A 19,804-nucleotide genomic window follows, 5' to 3' on the forward strand; every position below is an offset into this window, starting at 1 on the left:
ACCACCACTCTCCTCATGCTCCCAGAAGTTCGCGGGGTTCCTCCCAGCCAGATCCCCGCTGTCGCCCCGTCCGGGTGCCCGCACCCTGCAGACATGGATGCTTTCCCTCGTGGCCTCCGTGGCTCCCGGCAGACATTCAGCCTGCGCTGTGCACAGCAGAACTGACTGCTATTTCATCAGAGGCCATTCAGCCTCTCCTGCCCCCTTCACCACCAGCTGGGCAGCAGGACTGTCGACAGGACAATCGATACGAGCGCTGTGGCAGCGAGCAGGGCTTGCCCGCTGTGTGCCATTGATCGGGGAGGCCTAGGAGTGTTTCCGAACCTCCCTGCGGGCTAACCGAATGGAGAGCCCTGCAGTGATTTCCTACGTTGCCTTGCAGGAGCCCTGCGGTGCGGTTATTTGTGGAGGGTCGGCTCAGCCTCCCCAGGGCCGCTGTCCACCTGGGCCCGGGCCGGGGCCGGGGCAGTGGGAGCACGTGGCCTGGAAGGAAAGGCTGCGGCTCGTGGCCGTGCCCATGCTGCAAAATCCGTTCAGGCTTCTGCAGTGTTTTCGGGAAGAAAGGGAAGAGCTTGATGCCTGAATTCCCCAGGTAGCTAAGGCTGCGCTGTTAGCACAGCACCGCCCGTTGCTCGCACGAGCTCTGCTTTATAGACGGAGGGGAAGCAGCAAGATTTATAGAGGGAACTCGTGGTAAAGCATCAATTTGGACCTCAGCTTCCCAGGTCCTAACCCAGTGCCCTAACCGCTAGCCCCTTCTGCCACTCCGGCCCCCAGCGTGATCAGCAGCGGGCACGCGGGGCCAGCGCGGCGCCTCACCTGCAGGCTGGCATATGTCAGAAAGGCTCCGGCCCGGCTCAGGGGCATCGCTGGCGGTGCGGCTCTGCCCTGGCCTCACAGCTGGCACCGCAGCCCCCCACCATCCGGCTCTGTGTGTGTTAGGCCTTTATGCACTGGGTGACAAATTATTGCTGCTCGGGAGTTTAAATATTTATGATGCATGTGCATTCGTGTGGATTAATGAAGTGCTGGTTATTGTTGTTTATTTATTGGGGTTCCTGGCCCTTTGATTATGGGTCTGGGTTTGGGCTGCTGAGTAAATGAGCGCGCATGTGTGGAAACTCAGAGACCTGGGTCATGTCTCCTAGAAGCCTGTTTACCGGTATTGATGTCGCACATTCAGAACTTCCCTTTTTCTTTTTCCCCCCACAGATTTCCTGCAATGAGACTGCAAAAGCTCCTATAATTCAGACACAGGCAAATCCCAGCCAAGCTATTTATAGAGAGAGGGGCATTTTGGACTCCAGGAGATTCCTTATGAAATATAAAGAGGAATACACAGAGTTCTTTAATCCAGGATGAAAGGGTGAGGGCCCTTTCAGAAATCTGCCTGCTTTGAAACTTTTCTGCTTCTGCAAAGTGCCTCTTGCATGTGGGCCATTCTGACCTTAGCTTGAGTCCTTTGATTAACTTTCAGCATTTCCAAAAATCCTAAACTGATCAAAAGTATTTCCTGAGTTTTTGTTTTGAAGGAAATAGGCAGTGGAAGGGCCCACAGCGCCACCCCCAGGGCGCACAGGCTGAACACTGGCTGGCTCTGGTAGTGTCCTGCAAGGGGGAGCTTGCTCTCCAGCCTGAGATGGCTCTGAGCTCGGTACGTAAGGGCCAGCCAGATGAGCTCCATGTAATGGGATCAGATTGCCAAGGAATGGGATCTGCTACTAACCAGGTTGAACCCTAGCTCCAGGCTCCACTTATTCTTCAACAATCTTTTTTTTTAATAGTATTTTTTTAAGCCATGAGACCCTTCCGCTGTGTAAGGTTGTGCAACACGTGGCTTATGATACTATGTAAAAGAAGGCAAGTGGCCCATGGCACCAGGAAGGTGCTAGAGGCTGAGCTGCTTGTTTAAACCCCACTAGGTGATAAGGGAAGGGAAGGGTACAAGGGCATATAAGGCAAAGGTTGCATTGCATTAGGGCCACAGGCGCTCTGGAGATCCAGCTATCTTTGTCCTGAGTGTGGGATTTCATCAAGGAAAATGCTTGCTATCTTGGCACTGGACATAGCTTATAAGTATACTATAGTACCTGAGGAGCTTCTGTGTTGAGCCAGATCAATAGTCCATCCGAACTGCTGCAGAGCCTGAACTGTGCACAGCTCTCAAGAAGGGAAACAAATCTTCCTGACTGCAGCCCAGGTTGCTTAGGTTTCGAGTGTACGGTGACAGCTGTTGTCCTGGACTTAAAACAATCCAGTCCTTCATCAAATGCAAGCGCAGCATTCACTTTGGTAGCCTCACGCGGCGGTGAGTTCCACGGGTTGCGCACACGCCGCAATGAAGCGATGTTCCCTGGTGGAGCTGTGGCACCATGTGCCTGCGCCCGCCATGCTGCAGCACTTCCCAAACTCTGGCCTACGTGCCCCATGAAAGTGATTCCCATTTGCTGGGGGTGTTTGATCGTTGCTATTATCTGTAGTTTCTATCAGCGCTGTGCCACGAAGCCCCATTTCAAATCAGGGCCTAGTGTAATCAGTGGTAGTCCCTGCCCTGAAGACCTCGGCCCCCCTTGGTGCAGCAAACAGGTTAGGAGAAGAGCAGCAGTATGGTCCCGCTTTTGTTGCGGGGAGGTGCTGAGCTCTGATTTAAATGCATGGCGAGTACTTTGGTATGAAAATAGGACTATCTTGTGCCTCCTCTTCTGTAATTTCTGGCACCTCCCGCTGCATTTCTATCCCCCGGCCCGGAGATCAGCTGCAGTCCTCAGTTTCCCTGCTCTCCGGGATTCTCCATCCTGCCAGCCTGCTTTCTCCTCTTCGGCACTGCTCTCAGCATCTCTGCTGCTGCGGCTGCTGGTGTGTTGGATTCCTGCCTGTGGGGACTCCTTGCTTCAGCCTCTTCCCTCTGGTCCCTGCCTGCCGTGGTCAGTGAGGCATGTGGTGCTCTGCCCCTGGTCCTGGTGATGCAAGCCAGGCTGCTGTTGCAACACCAGGCAGGTGAGGCTGGGTAAGCCTTGGGGGAAGCAACCTGGGACAAGGTCCTTCTGGTGCGGCGCTCCCCCAGGGAGGAGGCAAGGAAAGGAAACAAAGAAAACTAATGGGAAGAGGAGAGCAGGTGGCACTCCAGGGGGAGGTGCAGGTGAAGCAGCAAAGCACAGAAGACAAGGAGGACTACAGGTAAGATGAGGGAAGCACGAAGTGGGGGTGGGAGCCCATAGCACCAAGACCTCAGGGAAGAGGTGAAGGAAGCTGAGAAAGGAAATGCAGCGGACCCTAAATTTGGGGTCCTTGCAGCAATGGTCTGGTGCATGGCTCGTGTCCTTTTTCAGGAGGGACTGGCTCTCCTTCCCTGACCTGGCCCATTTTCATGGCTTGCCTTCGTTTCCGCTTGAGACGGTTCCCTTCACTGACGCGCTCTTCAGGCCGTCTCCTTGCGAGGGTCTCCGTCCACACACGGGGAGCGAGGTGACAACTGGCAGTAACTTTGTTACATCAGTTTTTCAGTCTCTTAAGTAATAAAACGAGGCCATTCTGTCTCCTTGACTAAAATGAGATAAGACCACGTGTGTCCCCCCGTCTCCCGTCGACATGAGTGTGCTATGTGCTCACAGCTGCAGCGGTCATGCCAGCCGTCTCCTTGCTGGATCGGGCTGTGGCAGCTGAGTTCTGCCATAAGCCACATAAGACTAATATGCTTGTAATTGGGCTTTAAACATTTTTATAGGCTTTTCTGCCACAAAGAACCGTTTCTGGGAACAAAATTAATGCAATAATGCAAATAATGCCCACATTCTGGCACTAAAATTCCATAAGCATATGTTATTACTTCTTATTATTTTGCTCCAGTAAGAGGACGGTGCTGTAACAGATTTAGAGGGAGGGAAGCTTATGAGCACTTGGGCCTAGTTTGCTGGCACCCAAGTTTAGCAGCCTGGTGAATACTCAGCCTGGGATATGATAGTCATAAAACCTTGCTCACAGATGCCCTTGTTCCCTGTTGTGGAGTCCCACAAGATCACATATAGCACCATTTCACCTCTTTCAACATCGCTAATGAATCTGGGGCCTGCTATCACTGCACCATTGACAGTGACTAATTATATGAACAGCCAGAGAGGTTACTAGTTATTAACAGAAGGGCCTTTCCTTATTTTTTTAAAAGATACCCATGTGGTTTGATGCCCTCCCATTCTCTATGTGCCAGTCCTAGAGAGAAATCCCTGCAGCCTCAGAAGGGCCTGTTCAATATGACTGTTTTCTTCCGTATGTGGAAGCGGCAAAGGTTCCCTAATATTGCACAGCCTGGCAGAGCCCTGTATAATGGTCACCGGCTTTAAAAAATCCCCCTTGTGTTCGAATCCACTCTTCTGGTGTCAGAGGTCCACTCTTTTTGATGCTTGAGGTTGAACCACTGTGTTTTCCCTGTGGTTTCTAGGATTTGTTATTGCTATTTTCACAAGCTGAGTAAAACATTAAAACACCACAACTACAGCCTCTGGAACGGGCTCGACGAAAGGTAACAAAGCTTCCTTGTTACAGGCTTGTGTTGAAACTGAGACAATGGCTGCTGAAAATGTACAGCGCTCGTGCAGTAAGCGGCATGTTTGCTTGGAGAATTATTCACCAGTAACAACAGTTTTACTGCTGCTTCTGGAAAGGTATGCCTAGAGACCCCTTACAGTGGCCAAGAACAGCTCTGGCTAGCAGGCAGCATGTGTGATATCCTGGCATCACCCCATCTGCATTCCTGATGAAAATTTTGGAACCACAAAGCAAAAAGATGAACCTACAAAAAACCCCTGTTCCAGTATATAACAGGACAGGACTTTGAGAAACCAGCGAGCAGGAAATTAGGGCTGCCCAGCATCTAGATGATCACCCATCCCTTTCTCTGCTCAAACCTAGGCAGCACCAGCAAAAATCGCCTGATAAAACCTAAAGCCTTTCCAATGACCAGGGATGGAGCAGATGCTAAGATTGCACCTTTCCTTATCTCTAAAATCCTGCACTCTTGACCTCTAGGCCTAATGCTGCTGCTGAAAAACACACTTGGTGATTTTTGTATATAAAACTGGTCTTGAGCTACGTTAAGTGGAAAAGCCCTGAGGACTTCCAGCATCTCTCAGCAAAGGAGAAAGGATGCACTCAGCCTTAGATGCTTAGCCCGTGCTTAGTCCTCCATGGCTTCTCTTTTGCGGATCCCTCTTTTCTCCGTGGTACAATACTGGAAGTTAAACAATGCTGACTTCTGATCTCTCATTTATTAGGCAAAAAGGCCTCTGTCAGTGTGGGCCAGCACCCAGCACCGCCTGGTTCGGATATCGCTGTACTGGACTAACTCCGGAGTTTCTTACACGTAACATCCTTGTAAGCTTCCCATACACCCAGGGCAACGCTGAATTGACCCAGCGGTTTCCAGAAGCGCGTATACCCCACCATCCCTCCCATCTTTGGGGGGTAGGTCCAGTAGCAATCGGGCCTCAGGACATCTAAGGGAAGAGCTGCTGGCCTTGACCACATTCTCCAGCTACAGTTTGCATTTTTCCTGCGGCCGCCTGTATGGTATGGAATAATAATGAACCCCTGCACTTCCCCTTTCATCTGAGGACTTCAAAGCCCTCTCTAAATATCAATTAGCTATACCTCCAGACACCCCATGTGAGGCAGGTATAAAGTGAATCAGTGGCAGGGCTGGAATTAGGGTCCAGGGGTCCTGTCTTGGTTGCTGCCCCAGCAACAGGGAGAAAAACAGAAACAGAAACAGAGGATTTTGGAGCCCTGACAGAAACATGCCCTCTCTCCTAGCCCCATGACATTGCCACAGCACATTTTGTCCTAATTTCATTACTGAATAAAAATCTCCAGGTTTTCGTGAAATCTTTTGCAGCGTGTTAATAAGACATATCGTTTGCATGTTGTGTGCTCTTCTCATTCCCCTAATAATGATGTTAGCTGCTCGCGATAGCAGCAAAACACCCTGCTCTCTAAACAGGGATCCTTTGGAATTGGAGCTGTTTTGTGGAGAGAAAACAGTTTTACAAATAGCTGCAAATGTCTTTTCAGCAACTTCTCTTTTGTGTTAGAATTGCCAGAGGGGACTGTGGAGAATCCTGTCAGTGCTAGTGGGTACTGGTGTGTGCAAGCTATAACCGCGGGACAAAAATGAGAGAGAGGGAGCGAGCGAGAGAGTGCAAAACGTTACAAGGAACAGCATCTGCACTTGGAGAGCCAAATGGTAAGGCTTCAGAAAGAAGAGGCTTCTTTGGTTTTATATCCATTCCACACAGATCCCCGAGTCCTGCAGGCATAAGGGGGTAGAACGAGAAGAGACAAATGAGATCCCAAAATGGGGACTACAGAAAAAGCATAAAAAGCAAACGAGGCAGGGTTCATTTCTCTAACATAAATAACATTTGCTGCAGTGCCACTTCTGCCATCATTCAACATATTGGTTCCTGGATGAAAAGTGAGTTGGTGCCAGGTGTGTGTGGGACGGAGATAAATTTGGGTCTGGCTTAATTAAAGCTGGTTGCGAATGATGATGGGAACACCCATGGCAGATTTCACTTCTTGAAGCTGAAGGTCTTCTCTGTAAAGAACGCCGCAGCTGCCGAATGGAGCGGCACGCTCCCCGCATCCCCCCGCAGGGTCCCACCTGGGTAGGGGGGAGCCCGGCAGGTTTGGCTCTAGAGCAGAGGGGCCTTGCTGTGAAAAGCAACTCATGAAATCATTTATGAATTCATGAGGGCATGAAATCTGGCACCCGGCCTTCTCATCCCCTTGGGTCACCCACACATCTGCAGGCCTCACCTGACATCCCACACAAGGAAAAAAGGGACAAATATCGATGCCACCCTGTCCCACTTCCTGCCCTGAGGCTTCAGTGTCCTACAGAGACGCTACCAAACCCCTGCGCGTCATCAGTTCAGCCATCGGTCTGGGAGCACGGGGTCAGAGCTCTGCCAGCACCCCGTTTGCGGGTGACAGCAGTGGCCTCCAAGCCGATTGCCCTTTTGCACGCAGCATCTCTGTCCAGATCAGCCCAGCTTGGCCTTGAGAGGGGTGGGCCAGCTGCCCAGTTATCCCCTTCATAACCATGCGCAGCTCGGTTACAATGTAGGCCTTTGTTCTTCTATTTCCCAGAATAAAGAAGCACAAAAAAATAGAAGTTATCAAGCAGAAAGAAGCGACGTTGAGAGGAAGGTGGAACAGTCACTGGCAAATCATTTTTCTGGAGGGCTGGAGTTTGTAGTCGGGAGCTCTGCTCACAGCCCTTCCTTGCTGGTTTCGCACCTGCACTTCTGTCACGCCAAAGTTAAATCAATGGAGCATGCGGGAGTATGCGATGTTAATTAGAGTGGTGCATCTCGCTAGGTTGTACAGCACTTTGAAGATGTGACGTGCTATCGAAGTGCTGAGTATTATTAACACGGGGGGTGTCTGGCAGCACCAGAGGCGCACTGCTACTGGATGGGCCAGGTGCATTCAGCCAAGCAGGACACGCAACATCTGCCAAATACGTCCGGTGGGTTCTGCAGCGCAAAGCTGTTAGGAAAGGAAATACATCCCTTTGGTCCGGCCTCTCTCCTGTGACAGAGGAGGACTATTACTTTCACCGGGAGCTGCAAGGGTAACCGGGGGCAGAATGAATCCAGCTCTACACTGGGAACCTGCTGGAAGGCGCTACTTCTGCATAAGAGCCTTTATTCACCCTGAGTGGTAATTGTTCTCTATCTGTTTGAGGGGCTTTTTCCAAGCTTGCCAAGTAATAAATGAAATCTTAAGAATGTGTATTTCTGAATAGGATCAATGGAAATAGAAGAAACCCACCCATCTCATTGGGATGTAGGAAAACTATGAAGCCAACCACAGATCCTGCAGGTGCAAAAGTGCTGATAGCTACATTTTCTCTGGGCTTAATGATAGCAACGACGTCTTGAATTGCCCCCAGAATTTCCAGGGCCTAGAAATATGACTTAATGATGAAATTCCCTCTCTCCCTACATGGTGGTGTAAAGAGACATGAACTTATTTTCCACCAGCAAAGCCTCTATTAATTTATATGGTTTTCCAGCTGAAGGCAGCAAACCAGCAGGCAACAAACATTCACTTCCAGTGAACTTTCTTCTGTTGTTTTGTGGATTAAACATGAACGCGAACAGTAGGAGGCTTACGTATCCCGCATACAGTTTCTCACCGCAATCATCCATTTCAGATGTCACTTGCATGATTTACTGACGCAAAGCATGCAGCCTCTACCCTGTATCAGGCCGTATAAAACGGAACAGAGGAAGTGATCTCCAGTTGTCTAAGAAAGGTTTCAGCCTACACAAATATTATACGGGTTAGAGCTCATTATCCACGTTAGTCTCTACCAGGCAGGGCCATATGCCCACAGAAATTCAAACAGCCTTTCCCAGTAACACTGAATGACATGGAAGTAAATATCTTCTCACTGCTCTCTAATAGTAACTGAGGAACATTGAATTACATGGTAATTACCATGCAGTGGCTGGGTAACAGCATGGTTAGCTCTGTGTCATTACTGGAAAATACCTGGTTATTTCTGTGTTCGCAGTGCTGGTCGGTATGAGAATCCATTGTGACTTCGCTAACTGTAATTACACAGTAATCTGTACACGCCAGTAAACAATCACTCCTGGTATTTATCAGTTAGAACAGATTACCATAGAATTGCACAGCAGTTGTCTCCTATTTGTGTCCCTCTAGCTTTAGCTGTTACCATTTCTTTTTTCTTCCTCATAATTTCCATAAATACAGGGCCAAATTATGCAGTGGGTTATTGTTGATTTTGCAGCCATGTAACCAACAGCTTAATTTGCTCGCCTCCCAATAGCTGTTGCAAAAATATGCATTTTCTTTAAAGCTTTGGCTTCAATAAGCTGATAAACTGATATATCTCCAATGCAATATGAATAAATAAACAATAAACTATAAAATAAGCCTCTTACAAGGATATCTTGACAAAAGAGCAGCTTCCATCAAAGTGTAATCCTTTAAAGAGGAATTACAGTTTGCACAATCCAATGCATCGCCATCCTAAAGGAGTTCATTGTATCAGAATATGAGCCATTTCCACTCTATTGTGAAGAGACTATGCTTTACTTCAGTGAAAAAAAGGAATACATCCCAACTAGATTTAAAGAGAGTGGCATCACGAAACTGGTATCAAATCTAGACTAGGAGCCCAGAAAAAGCTGACAACCGTGAATTAATCTGATCATAACTTTAAGAACTGATCCTTTGACAAGCACCGTTTTATAGAACAACGCTTGATCAGAATCATTATTCTCACCAGGCTCTTCAGTAAGAACAAACACCAATTTAATTAGAAACAACAGCAACATTTGAAGTAAAAGAAGGACATATGTAGCAAAAATGGGGGCAACAGAAATTCCTTTCTATAACAGCAATCTATACTTATGGCCTTGGTGAAATTATGTTGAATTTGTGAATTCATTCCCGGTCAGTCAACAAGTAAAATTTGCTACTGCAACTGGGAATCATTCTTTTGGCTTGTCTGCTCACTAAGCTGATTACAATCCTTCAAGGTAAAGAATAAAAACTCACTAAAAGGCAACTAAATGCAGCAGAAATATAGCCCAAAGCATTTGAAGTTCTAGGCTTTTCTTTACCTGACATTTCTGACATGGATTTTTAGGGAAATATGGAGAATAATGTATAATGAATAATGCACACTCATCATTTGGTTCTCTTCTTGGCATCAAGCCAAAATCAGTCACAATGACAAAATCAGGAAATAATTCCATGACACCAGGAATCTTAAAAGACTAAATCTGGTAGTTTACCCATAAAATAAGGGAGAAGATAGCAAAACAAGACAATGGCATTAATTTAAAAGCTAGATGATTAATTTAATATATATCTCTTTACTATATTACCTCCTTAATGCTGCTAAAGCACTGCTGGGAAAGGAGACAGCCCTCAGTTTAAGGGGCTGCGGTGATATCTGGGTGGCAGAATTGCCCCTTGTGATGGCAGTTGAGGGGAATGCATTGCTGGCAACACAAATGGCTATATTTGTCTGTAAAAAGTGTGTTATTCCCCCGCTAGATAGTGAGGCCATTTTCATATATTGCCTTTTCAGATTACTGATAATTCACTGAATATTCTGACAGCAAAAAAAGTCATTCTCCACTTTTAAATCACAATGTTTAAACTGCTAAAATCCACAATGAATTACAGACCATTTCCCCGTTTGTGAAAGTGAAAGCAAGATTGCTAGGATTCAGTTGCCTCCTTACTCCCCTTCTCTACATTAACCCCCCCCAGCTTCCTGTTTTTCAAAAGTCTCTTTTTTTATTCCCGTTCTGAAGTAGACTTGCCAGCCCTGAGATCCTCTCAAACACTTTTCATTACAGCTAAATGACGGGTCTAATGCTTGTCCCTTTTTTATATTGGGAATAAAATGTACAGACTCTAGGTCTTATAACCTTAATCATTCATCTTACTATTGACATATAGAAGGGAAGATTTTGATGCTTTAATGCAGCGTATGAAACTGCTTTGTGTATACTTTATGGTTTGATGTATTTATTCTTTTAAACCAAGATACTGCAAACTCAGACAAAATGACCTCAGGTATGGGACCCAGCAGAGTTCAGACTGAATCATTTGCAGTGAAGGGAGAAAGGCTTTTTTGTAAGGTCTAGGAATGGATTTACAATGGTGTCATTTTGAAAGCAAAACTATGTGTGCATGGTGATGCTGGTATACACAGCATGCAACAAATGTTGGATATGTGACTGTCGTGCTTGCAGCCAGGCAAACCCCGACTCCTAATGTGCATCAGGTATTATGCCACCATACTTCTGTACACAGACTTTTAAGAATCTAGCTTGAATCCTTTGAATATACACAAACTACTTGGTGCATTTTAGAAGGGAGGTATGGGGGGCAGGAGCAGAAATCAGCTGTTCACAGATATCTTTATTAGTTAGAGACAAAGTCATCCCTGGCAGGAATGGGACCAGAGAGGAATAAACTCCTCTAGTGGCAGGGAAATCCATCACAATTCTCTGCACATACCCAGCAATATCCTTGCTTCAGTTCAAAAGCTCACAGCAGGGGCTAAATGCACCGCAGACAATAGAAGTCTAATATCTCCTTAGTTACACCTGTGTGTGTATGAAAAGTGCACAAGAGTGGAATGGGCAGCACAAAAACATGTCTGCGTGTTAAAAACCTCTTTGCCTGATACTGGCTAAACCTGTAAAAGGACAAAGCTCCACATATTCCTAGTCAAGCTGCTACTTAACAAACTCTGAGCTGAAGTAGGGTGGAAATGCAGCCCCAGGAAAAACACCTAATTAGCCTTCTTCATCCATCACCCATCCATCCATCTTTGCCTGGGTAAATGGTTAGAACATTCCTCATCTCATTTGCTGCTGCACCAGGGTGGCTATCGAGACACACAAATTAAAGAAGACCATTTGCTCCCTTGGATTTAATTGCTGAAGAGTCCACACAAGATGCCTGAACAAAAGGGAGTAAGTTCCAGGGCTGTTAGTCCTCTTCTAATCTGGACCTGCAGCTAGAACCGTGTTTTCATCCAGCCTAGCCTTTTCTTGAATCAGTTTGACCAGCCAACTTGAAACGTTCAGTGTCACAAAGCTAGTCAAGTGACTCAAATTCAAAAAAGCTACAAATATTATTAAAATAAAACAAAACAAAAAATACCATGCGGGGAAAAGGAAGTTTACAGGTCTCTGTATAAACGATGTCCAGAAGCAGGCTACCAAGTAGCAAAACTGAGTATCATAGAAAAGTATGACAGGAAGGGGTCTCAAGATGCCATCATCTCTAGTCCACGATCCTGCACTGATCAAGTATACCTAGACCATCCTCAACCGTATCAGTCACTTTTGCAAACTTGAAATTTGGCCTGTCCCTATGAAATGTTAAAGCGTACTGCCAGCAACCCTCAGCAAACATTGCTGTAGGAGACGGTAAGAAGGATCATGCTGAGAAAAAGGTGGAAGGAAAACAAAGGAAAATAAGCATTCCCCCAAAACCCTGACTAATCTCTTCGTGTCACGCTCCGTGTCTGCCTTCTAGCTCTCCATTTGGTTCACGTGAGATCTTCCAAACCGAGAAACTTCATAAACTGACCGTACTTGAAAAATGGTAAAGGTCACACAGTATTAGTGCTAGTTTTATACCTCATCCTAAAGTAATAAAGCAACTACCTTATTTCTACCTTATTTCTTCAACTTTCAGTAGTTGTCTCTGTATCTAGTAAAGCCCCTAACACTGTAGCATCCAGGCACTGAATGTAAAAAACCAAAAGCATACGTACTTGGGACTGATTCTAGGCTATCTGGATATCCTTTGGTATCATCATTTCTTTGCCCTATTGCTCTAAGCCTCACTATTTTCCTTTTTTAATCCCCTCCCTTTTCTCCCTATTAAAGTGATGTGACTGTTACAGGAATCTAATTCTATTCTGTTTTCTCTTGTAAAGTATATTTATGTTGCAATGCATTGCAAATGCCAAGCACATTTTAGGAAAGTATTTTAAATATGCACTTTCTTAATAGCTAATGCATTCTAGTACCATGGAAGCCAGGCCATTTTATAGGTGCTGGCTGCACCCATAACATTTAGGATTGATGTGACTTTTGCTCTCACAGAAGGGATTCAACTTCTTCTTCCTTTTGAAGAATATAGCGTACCCTCCAAAAATGTATAATATTTACTCCAAGTACAAAATGTCCAGAAAGAGGTAGTTAACTGTGTTAGTCTGAAGTCACACAGAAGACAGGGTAGAGTTGCTCCTTATAGGTTAACTGAATCAGAGATTGTAGGATGATAGGAAAGTAGGGCTGGAAGGGACTTCCCAAGGTCATCTAGTCTAGCTCCCTGCTCAAGGCAGAAACATCCTTGACTTAAAAATCTTAGCCAAGTGTCTGGCATAATTAAAAGCTCATTTTGTCAGATGCAACACAAATGTGCAGCAGGTAAGATGCACCTGAAAAAGTGAGCTGTTGCTTATGAAAGCTTATGCATCTCTGATTCAGTCTACCAGTTGCAACTCTACCCTGAAGAAGTATCTAAATAGTGAACTGTATCAGTGCATTTTAAATTATATTTCATTTTAAAAAATTGTAGAGCTAAACAACTCTACCCTAAATACAAATAGATTTGTTCAGCATTCTTATATCAAATATACTTTCCCTTTATTTGACTAAGAAGGAAATCACATTTTGCTGAATTGTAGGCTGACTTGAGACACTTTCCAGTGTGAAATCCCTTTCAATGTTCTCTATTATGCACGAATTCCAAGGAAAAATATCTGCATTATCTGAAATAATCTAGAGAAAATGTATTTCAAAAAGTATCTTGAGTCAAAGGGTAGCAAATGAATCAATGTATGTATTTCCATATTTGTATAGATTTCATTATATTCTTGATCTAAGTTACTCTCAAGTCTCTTTTATATTTTAAAAAATGTACTACACACCTATCATGCAAGATGTAAATAAGTATGTTCAGCTAGTTCAAATTAGATATACAGTAAAAATACACTTCCAAAGAAATATCATTTCCATTTTTGTTCATGTTTTTAACAGAATTTCAGACTAGTACATCAAATGTGGAACTGTACAAGTATGTGAGGAAACATTAGGATTGCAGTAGTAAAAAAATGTACAGCATTCAAAACCAACAAGCTCTAAACAACTGAACAATACCACAGGATTGAAACAATCATGGGGACAACATAGGTCATTGGAGCCAGTGACTGAATCCTAATGTCCCTACATAAAGGCCCTACATAGAATATGGTATCTTATTTATATGCAAAATCCCTGATTTGATTAAACCAGACAATTGATTTAATTGTCCTTTTTGGGTTTTAGATAATAATAACACTAGAGTATTCCCCTCCACAAATCTCAGGTATTTGAAAAGGCAATATTGAAAGCTGATTTCAAAGATATTTCCATGTGTACTCAGTCTCAGGTAGTTAAAACACACGATATCAAAAGTAGTACTGCATTTTAGAGGACTATTCAAAATTTTACCAACTACATTTTGCCACAATACTTTTGAATTTAGGAGGAAATTGTTTAAAACTGTCTTGATTACATGTGAATATGCAGACTTTTAATTACAGACTGTATCCATTTCATATTGGACCAACATTGCCTTTTAAATCAATAAAAGATCCAGCTAAGCATTTAACAAAAAGAAAATGCCCAAGGTCATTGACAGTAAACAAAACATTACATACAGCAGAACATCTGTTTCTGAACACCTCTTACAAGGTAGATACATCCTCTTTTAATAATCCACTAACCAGTATTATTTCTTCATTAGATATTTTGCCAAGAAAAAGAGCATTTCGGGGTGCCTGGGAAAGTTTGCTAACTTAACCCAAAATATGTTTAAAGCACGTCTTTGTTATTGTAGATAACCTTAATGGACTATATTAAACAGTTTGTTTTGGGGATGAGAGTGAAACCTCTCACACAAATCTTACCTAATCAGGACTTCTTACGGGGAATTCCTTGCCTCTCAAATTATTCACCTTTATTTTTTAGAGCTGAAGTGTGAAAAAGGTTAGTAAGTATCCTAATTACGTCAGGGTCCCAGTCCCACAATATTTGTGCACTGCAGTCTCTCACTGGCCTGAAAGGGAATTTGGCAAACACAAGGACTACAAATTTTCAGATGAGAAAGCTGAATAAAAATAGCATTTTAAAACCCAAAACATTGTTTCCACAGAGCCCAGCCTAATGAATCATCCTCAGTACACTGAGAGCAGCAAAGAACATGAATCTTGGCACCTATGTTACTGCTTGCTTGGAATAATCTTCTACCAATTTGTGTCCAGTGGGAACAACAGAGAAGATTATAGCAGGCCAGCCATGCATAACCTAGCACATCCTGACTGAAAAACCTTGCAACCAGATAGAGTACAAATAACCCTAAGCATGGTAAGTACGACTCAAAATCTGAATTAAATAAACCACTGGTCAAATCGCATAGATTGTATTCATCCTAAAGTGAATTTAAACCTTGCTGAGGTTTACTTATTTCTTTAACGTCTGGAAGAATATATGTAAAAAGTAAAACATTCAAAGCACAAATGATATTCCGAAGAATAAAGATCTCAAAACTGGAGAAGGAATTCAATTCAATTCAAACAGTACATCATGATTGAAGGAATAGCCATGTTTATTAGTACTGGTAACAATAAGCTTACCTGCTCTTATTCCTTCAAAGCATTACAAAAAAAGACCATATGTTTATGAATCAGTTTTGTCTTTAGTTTATCCACCAATGTTGATAAGTAATCTAAGAAATACTTTTTTGTTTCTGGGGATCATGACCTAATGTCTGTCTCAGAAACAGTATGATTCTGGCCACACTACTTTCTGTGAAATGAGACAGACACCTTCTGTAGCACAAATGCAAGATCCATTTCCTTTCAAATGTGAAACTGAGATTCAGCAACTAAATTAAACAGGTTTTTTTCTGAATTCCCACGTTCAGTGACAATTTCTACCTGCAGCTAACAATTACTTATTTCTCTAGACCAGTTATACAAACTGGACTTTTCACCCATATATTTTTAGGGGAAGGAGGCATACTTGTATCACATTTAGAATTTACCCTAAGCAGATACTGTGTCTGCAGTTCAATTTTCTAATCCATTTCAATACAGACAGCCTATCAGGATTGTGAAATTAATGCTAAACGTAACTGCAGCCATTACCAAGTAGTTTCCATAAGTGGTTTTATTACTGGTTAGATTTTACAAATTCTGATATTCGAACAGACTTCCACCTTGAAATTCTAAAACAACAAAGCAACCAATGAAGGGCTTAGGACTATTCAAAGTAACAAACTCTTAACATTTTTGCCCTGGTCATAAATATACAGAGAGAAAAAGAGAAAAATGGACATGTAATCCAAAGTGTGTAGATAAAACAGTATATAAGGCACATGGCAGTCTTTGAAATTACAGAAGCTTCAGCCAACTTAAATTAATTGCTGTTTCCCTGGCTCAGTCCACAAAACTGTACAATTACACAAATGTTGTGTTGCAGATAGATCTTCCAAGTTATTCTTTAGTCCATACTCTGTAATACCAGAACAATACATTTCCTTTTGTTTTCAGGAGAAACCCTAATTGTGGTTAGTCAGTTGCTCAAAGCCTCTATTAAAATACACTTGGAATTCAACTAAGAGTAATTTCTTTTTTAAAGAAATTATTGAGAAAGAGTCATCAGAAAAGATTTGTGAGAGTTGTCTGTGAAGGACTTCGAGATTCATGAACCTCAAGACTTCCGGGCACTGACGTCAAGACAGATGTCACAGTAGGCATAGTAGGGTTAGTCAAGTCCGTTAAGGTAGTGGGAGTGCTGGATGGACTCATGGAGGCATTGGATATTTCTGAGGCAGGGCCTGATGGGGTCCCTGCTTGGAGTGTTGAATCTGAAGTCTTATCCACCCCTGTGTTTTCTTGACGTAAGAGGTTCCGTCTGAATTTGGCTCGGGCATTTTGGAACCAAACCTGAAATAATTTAATATAATAGGGTAGCATTTAAAAACCTGCATTGTTGGCAAAAAAAGCAAAAGCAAATTCACAAATTCATCAAAGCCTCAGTTGGATGAGATGCTTGTACTGACTCTGCGTGCTGGAAGAGCAGCCATCTTTGCTAGCATAACTCCACGGGCTGTACCCAATTGCAAGAAGGATTCTCTGTCTGGCATGTAAGGCATTTCTTTTTCTTTGTCCCCTGCTTTTCTAAGTAAACAGACTATGCACTGCGACATGAGTGGACTGGGGAAGACAGACAGGAATCTTCCCCTACTGACCCTCAGGAAAGTCTTAGAAGGTCACTAGCTTCATGTGACTCCTGTACGTGGCTTCCCGCTTTCAGGAAGCATTTGGCAGGATGGGGCACAAACCAATCAGCTGACATGCATAAGCTCAGATCCACTAGTCCAAGCTGTTTTTCTCACCATGTGCCACAGAGGCCACAGACCCTCTGCATGGGATTTGGCCCTGTCCCTGACAGCTGTGGTCAGAAACCCTCTGGAGCCAAAGAGGTAGTACAGTTTTCTTCTCACTAAAAGACTTGTTCTTGTTTCCCCATAAATTCTTCTTGATTCTCTTCTCTCTAAAATGTCTTAGCTCCCACTCTCTGTCCCATTCTCCCTTTTAAGATGTTCTGTGAAATTGTCTATGAAGTTATAACAGTTATGTAAAATGTGTTCAATACAATTTTAGAATCAACAATATCAATGTGCAACAAGTATAATTATCTGTGTGCAACTAGGTCTCCATCAGTCTCCTGACTAGGTGTCGTCTCCCTAACTAGGACTGAGACAAAAGATGAAGACGAAGGAGACAAAAAGATGAAGGGCTGCTTCTTCGTGTCCAGCAGTACAACAACTGGCAAAGCTTAGTTCCCAAGTAATGGTGACCCTCTCATGCCTCTAGATTACTTTTCAAATAAAATGCACTGCTAGGTTATACCAGATTAAATATCAGTAAAGATATATACAACAAACCCAAAAAGCATGTGTCAAACCTGATGTAGAGGCATGTCTCTACTGTATTTCCAAATGGCATTAAAGATCCTATGCTCGGCCTAGTGTAGATAGATACAGGCAAGTTATTCAGACTCTATAGAGAGAATTTACCTCCTGGGTCAGATTTTATCAGCTGAAGCTCCCTGTGCTGATTTATCACCAGGTCTCAAGTTACTGTGCTATATTACCTAAAAATGAATCAGTCCTGCTCCCACTGCACCTCACCCTGACTTACTTCAGTAAGAGCAGGATCAAGCTCTGTCATTCCAAGTGCAATGGACCTTATCATCTTCTCTGCAGGGAAAGAAAATATCCACAAAGCTGTCCTCCTGCAGATTTCTCAGGTGCTCTATGGTGGGAGAGAGGGTGTGTACAGCTAGCTGCCGATCCTGTGGAGGCTGGTGGGCCAGTGGGAAGCCAGAGCCACCCCCAAGGAAGTCATGTTCACCCAACTCTCTGGCAGGACGGCCCCTGCCATGGCTCAGAGGAGCCCTGAGAACACGTCTCCCCACCCCTTTTAAGTGGACTCCCCACCACAGGTAGGAAAGGGACATGGAAATGCAACCTCAAAGGATTTTATCTTTACATCCTCAGCTTCACAGACTCCGCAGGCGATAATGCATGTGCCCCAGCCCCCTTACTCCTCTCCTGGCCTCCTTGCTTTCCATTCAAGATCGCCAGACCAAACACCCTCTTTTGGGCCTGAAGAGAGGAGGGGATGATGGAACAAAGGCTGCTCACCCTTCTTTTCTGAAGTAGAGGGGAGATCCGTGTGAAAGAGCAGGCAAAGCTGGGACCAAGGAGCGGAGTCAAGGCAAGGCTATCAGTTTGAACTCGATCTTCATGTGCAATTGCCACTACTGACCACAGGAATTGCATATTTGTGCCATGGATAGTATACTCTGCATACACTGCCTGCTTGTTTGAGGAAGTTTACTGTTTGTAAACAGTTAATGTTGCCTTTCCCTTTATTTAAAACAACTGCCATGTGTAGGTTTAATACATTACGAACAAAAATCTTTCCAAAAATGAATATCAGGGAAGTATCTCCATGATGCTTTAAAAATGTCTGACGCATTGTTATTAGGTATTAAGTACCAATGCTGTAATGAACAAAAGTTATTTTGGCTTAAGTTTTCCAGTGCCATATTTGCCCTTTCTGGGCATTGACTGAGCAGTCAGAAACACGCGGGCAGAGCTACAGGGTCCTGCAAAGTGTTGCACGGGTCTGTCTGCGTGGCTCCATCTAAAGACTGGGAACCACGTGTGCAAAGAACAAAAGGGAAGCAGATTAGTCTACTTTGATTATTCAAGCCAGGAGTGTATATAAAAAGCAGCTGGCATCAAGAGTAAAAATTAAGGATTTAATTTGTATTAAATAATACAAGTTATAGCTCTATCAAAAGCATGGGATTTTGGTTGTTTGGATTTTTTTTAATATATGTAACCTGACAGGGTCCCTTTACCAACAGGTAAAAAAAGATCATACCGATAATAATTTATGTAAGTTTTGAAACTCGTCCATTGTAAACAAAGCTGAGTAATTCAGTCATTTTATAATTAAATTAAAATAAAGGAGCCACGAAGTCAGCAGTCCCAATCTATATGCATGTGTCGCCTCCTCACTTCATGGAAAGTGACATTCATGAGCAATATATAACTTCATAGGGAAAAGCCCCATCTGCTATCACAACTGCAGTTGCTAAACATGATGCAGTTTCCTGATAAGATACATTTATAAAAACTGCCCAAGACAGCAGACTCACCCTGTACCTAAAAGTTCAGGTGATCCTTAACCAAAACGGTGCAATAGGCCCCACTATGAGATCTCTAAATGCCTCTGTATGCCTGCTGGTGATTTGGAAAAGAGAGAGGAGGAAAAGCTTCTAAGTTTGTATATGTTCCCCTATATCTTCCATTAAATGATAGGAGTCAAATCCTCTCTTTAGGCACCTGAACAGCTATTCCTCAATGCTATCAATAGATCCCATGCAAATATGGGAAGATACAGGACTTAAGTGTGCATCCTCCTCTTAATGAGTCTAACCATTAGCTGCAGGAAACAACCGCAAAATGTACAAGTACTGTCCAAAAATAGGAATAATAATACTTACTTTATTCTCTCCTTCACTGCAGAGTTGTCAGGGTTAATTGGTTAATTTATGTAAAGAGCTTTAGAGATGTTCAATGATGAACGAGTGTTAATATTATTACT

At 43.6% G+C, this 19,804-nt stretch overlaps 1 protein-coding gene across 14 annotated transcripts in view; it reads right to left on the reverse strand.

The window, feature by feature from the left end:
* The window catches only part of LHX2 (LIM homeobox 2), a 46,500-nt gene that overhangs the window by 11,923 nt on the left and 14,773 nt on the right, over positions 1-19,804 (reverse strand). For 5 of the 14 annotated variants that reach the window (XM_090022781.1, XM_090022779.1, XM_090022780.1 and 2 more), the window contains one exon: positions 13,513-16,564. The exons of the other annotated variants lie outside the window; for them this stretch is intronic. In XM_090022781.1, coding sequence (XP_089878907.1) covers positions 16,277-16,564 — 288 coding nt within the window. In that variant the 3' untranslated portion in view covers positions 13,513-16,276. Of the gene's footprint in view, positions 1-13,512; positions 16,565-19,804 lie in introns of those variants that run through there. 14 annotated transcript variants of the gene reach the window in all.

The sequence above is a fragment of the Crocodylus siamensis genome, chromosome 11 (genome assembly GCF_052110815.1).
Source record: "Crocodylus siamensis isolate JL-2025a chromosome 11, ASM5211081v1, whole genome shotgun sequence".
In the NCBI taxonomy this organism is placed as follows: domain Eukaryota; kingdom Metazoa; phylum Chordata; order Crocodylia; family Crocodylidae; genus Crocodylus; species Crocodylus siamensis.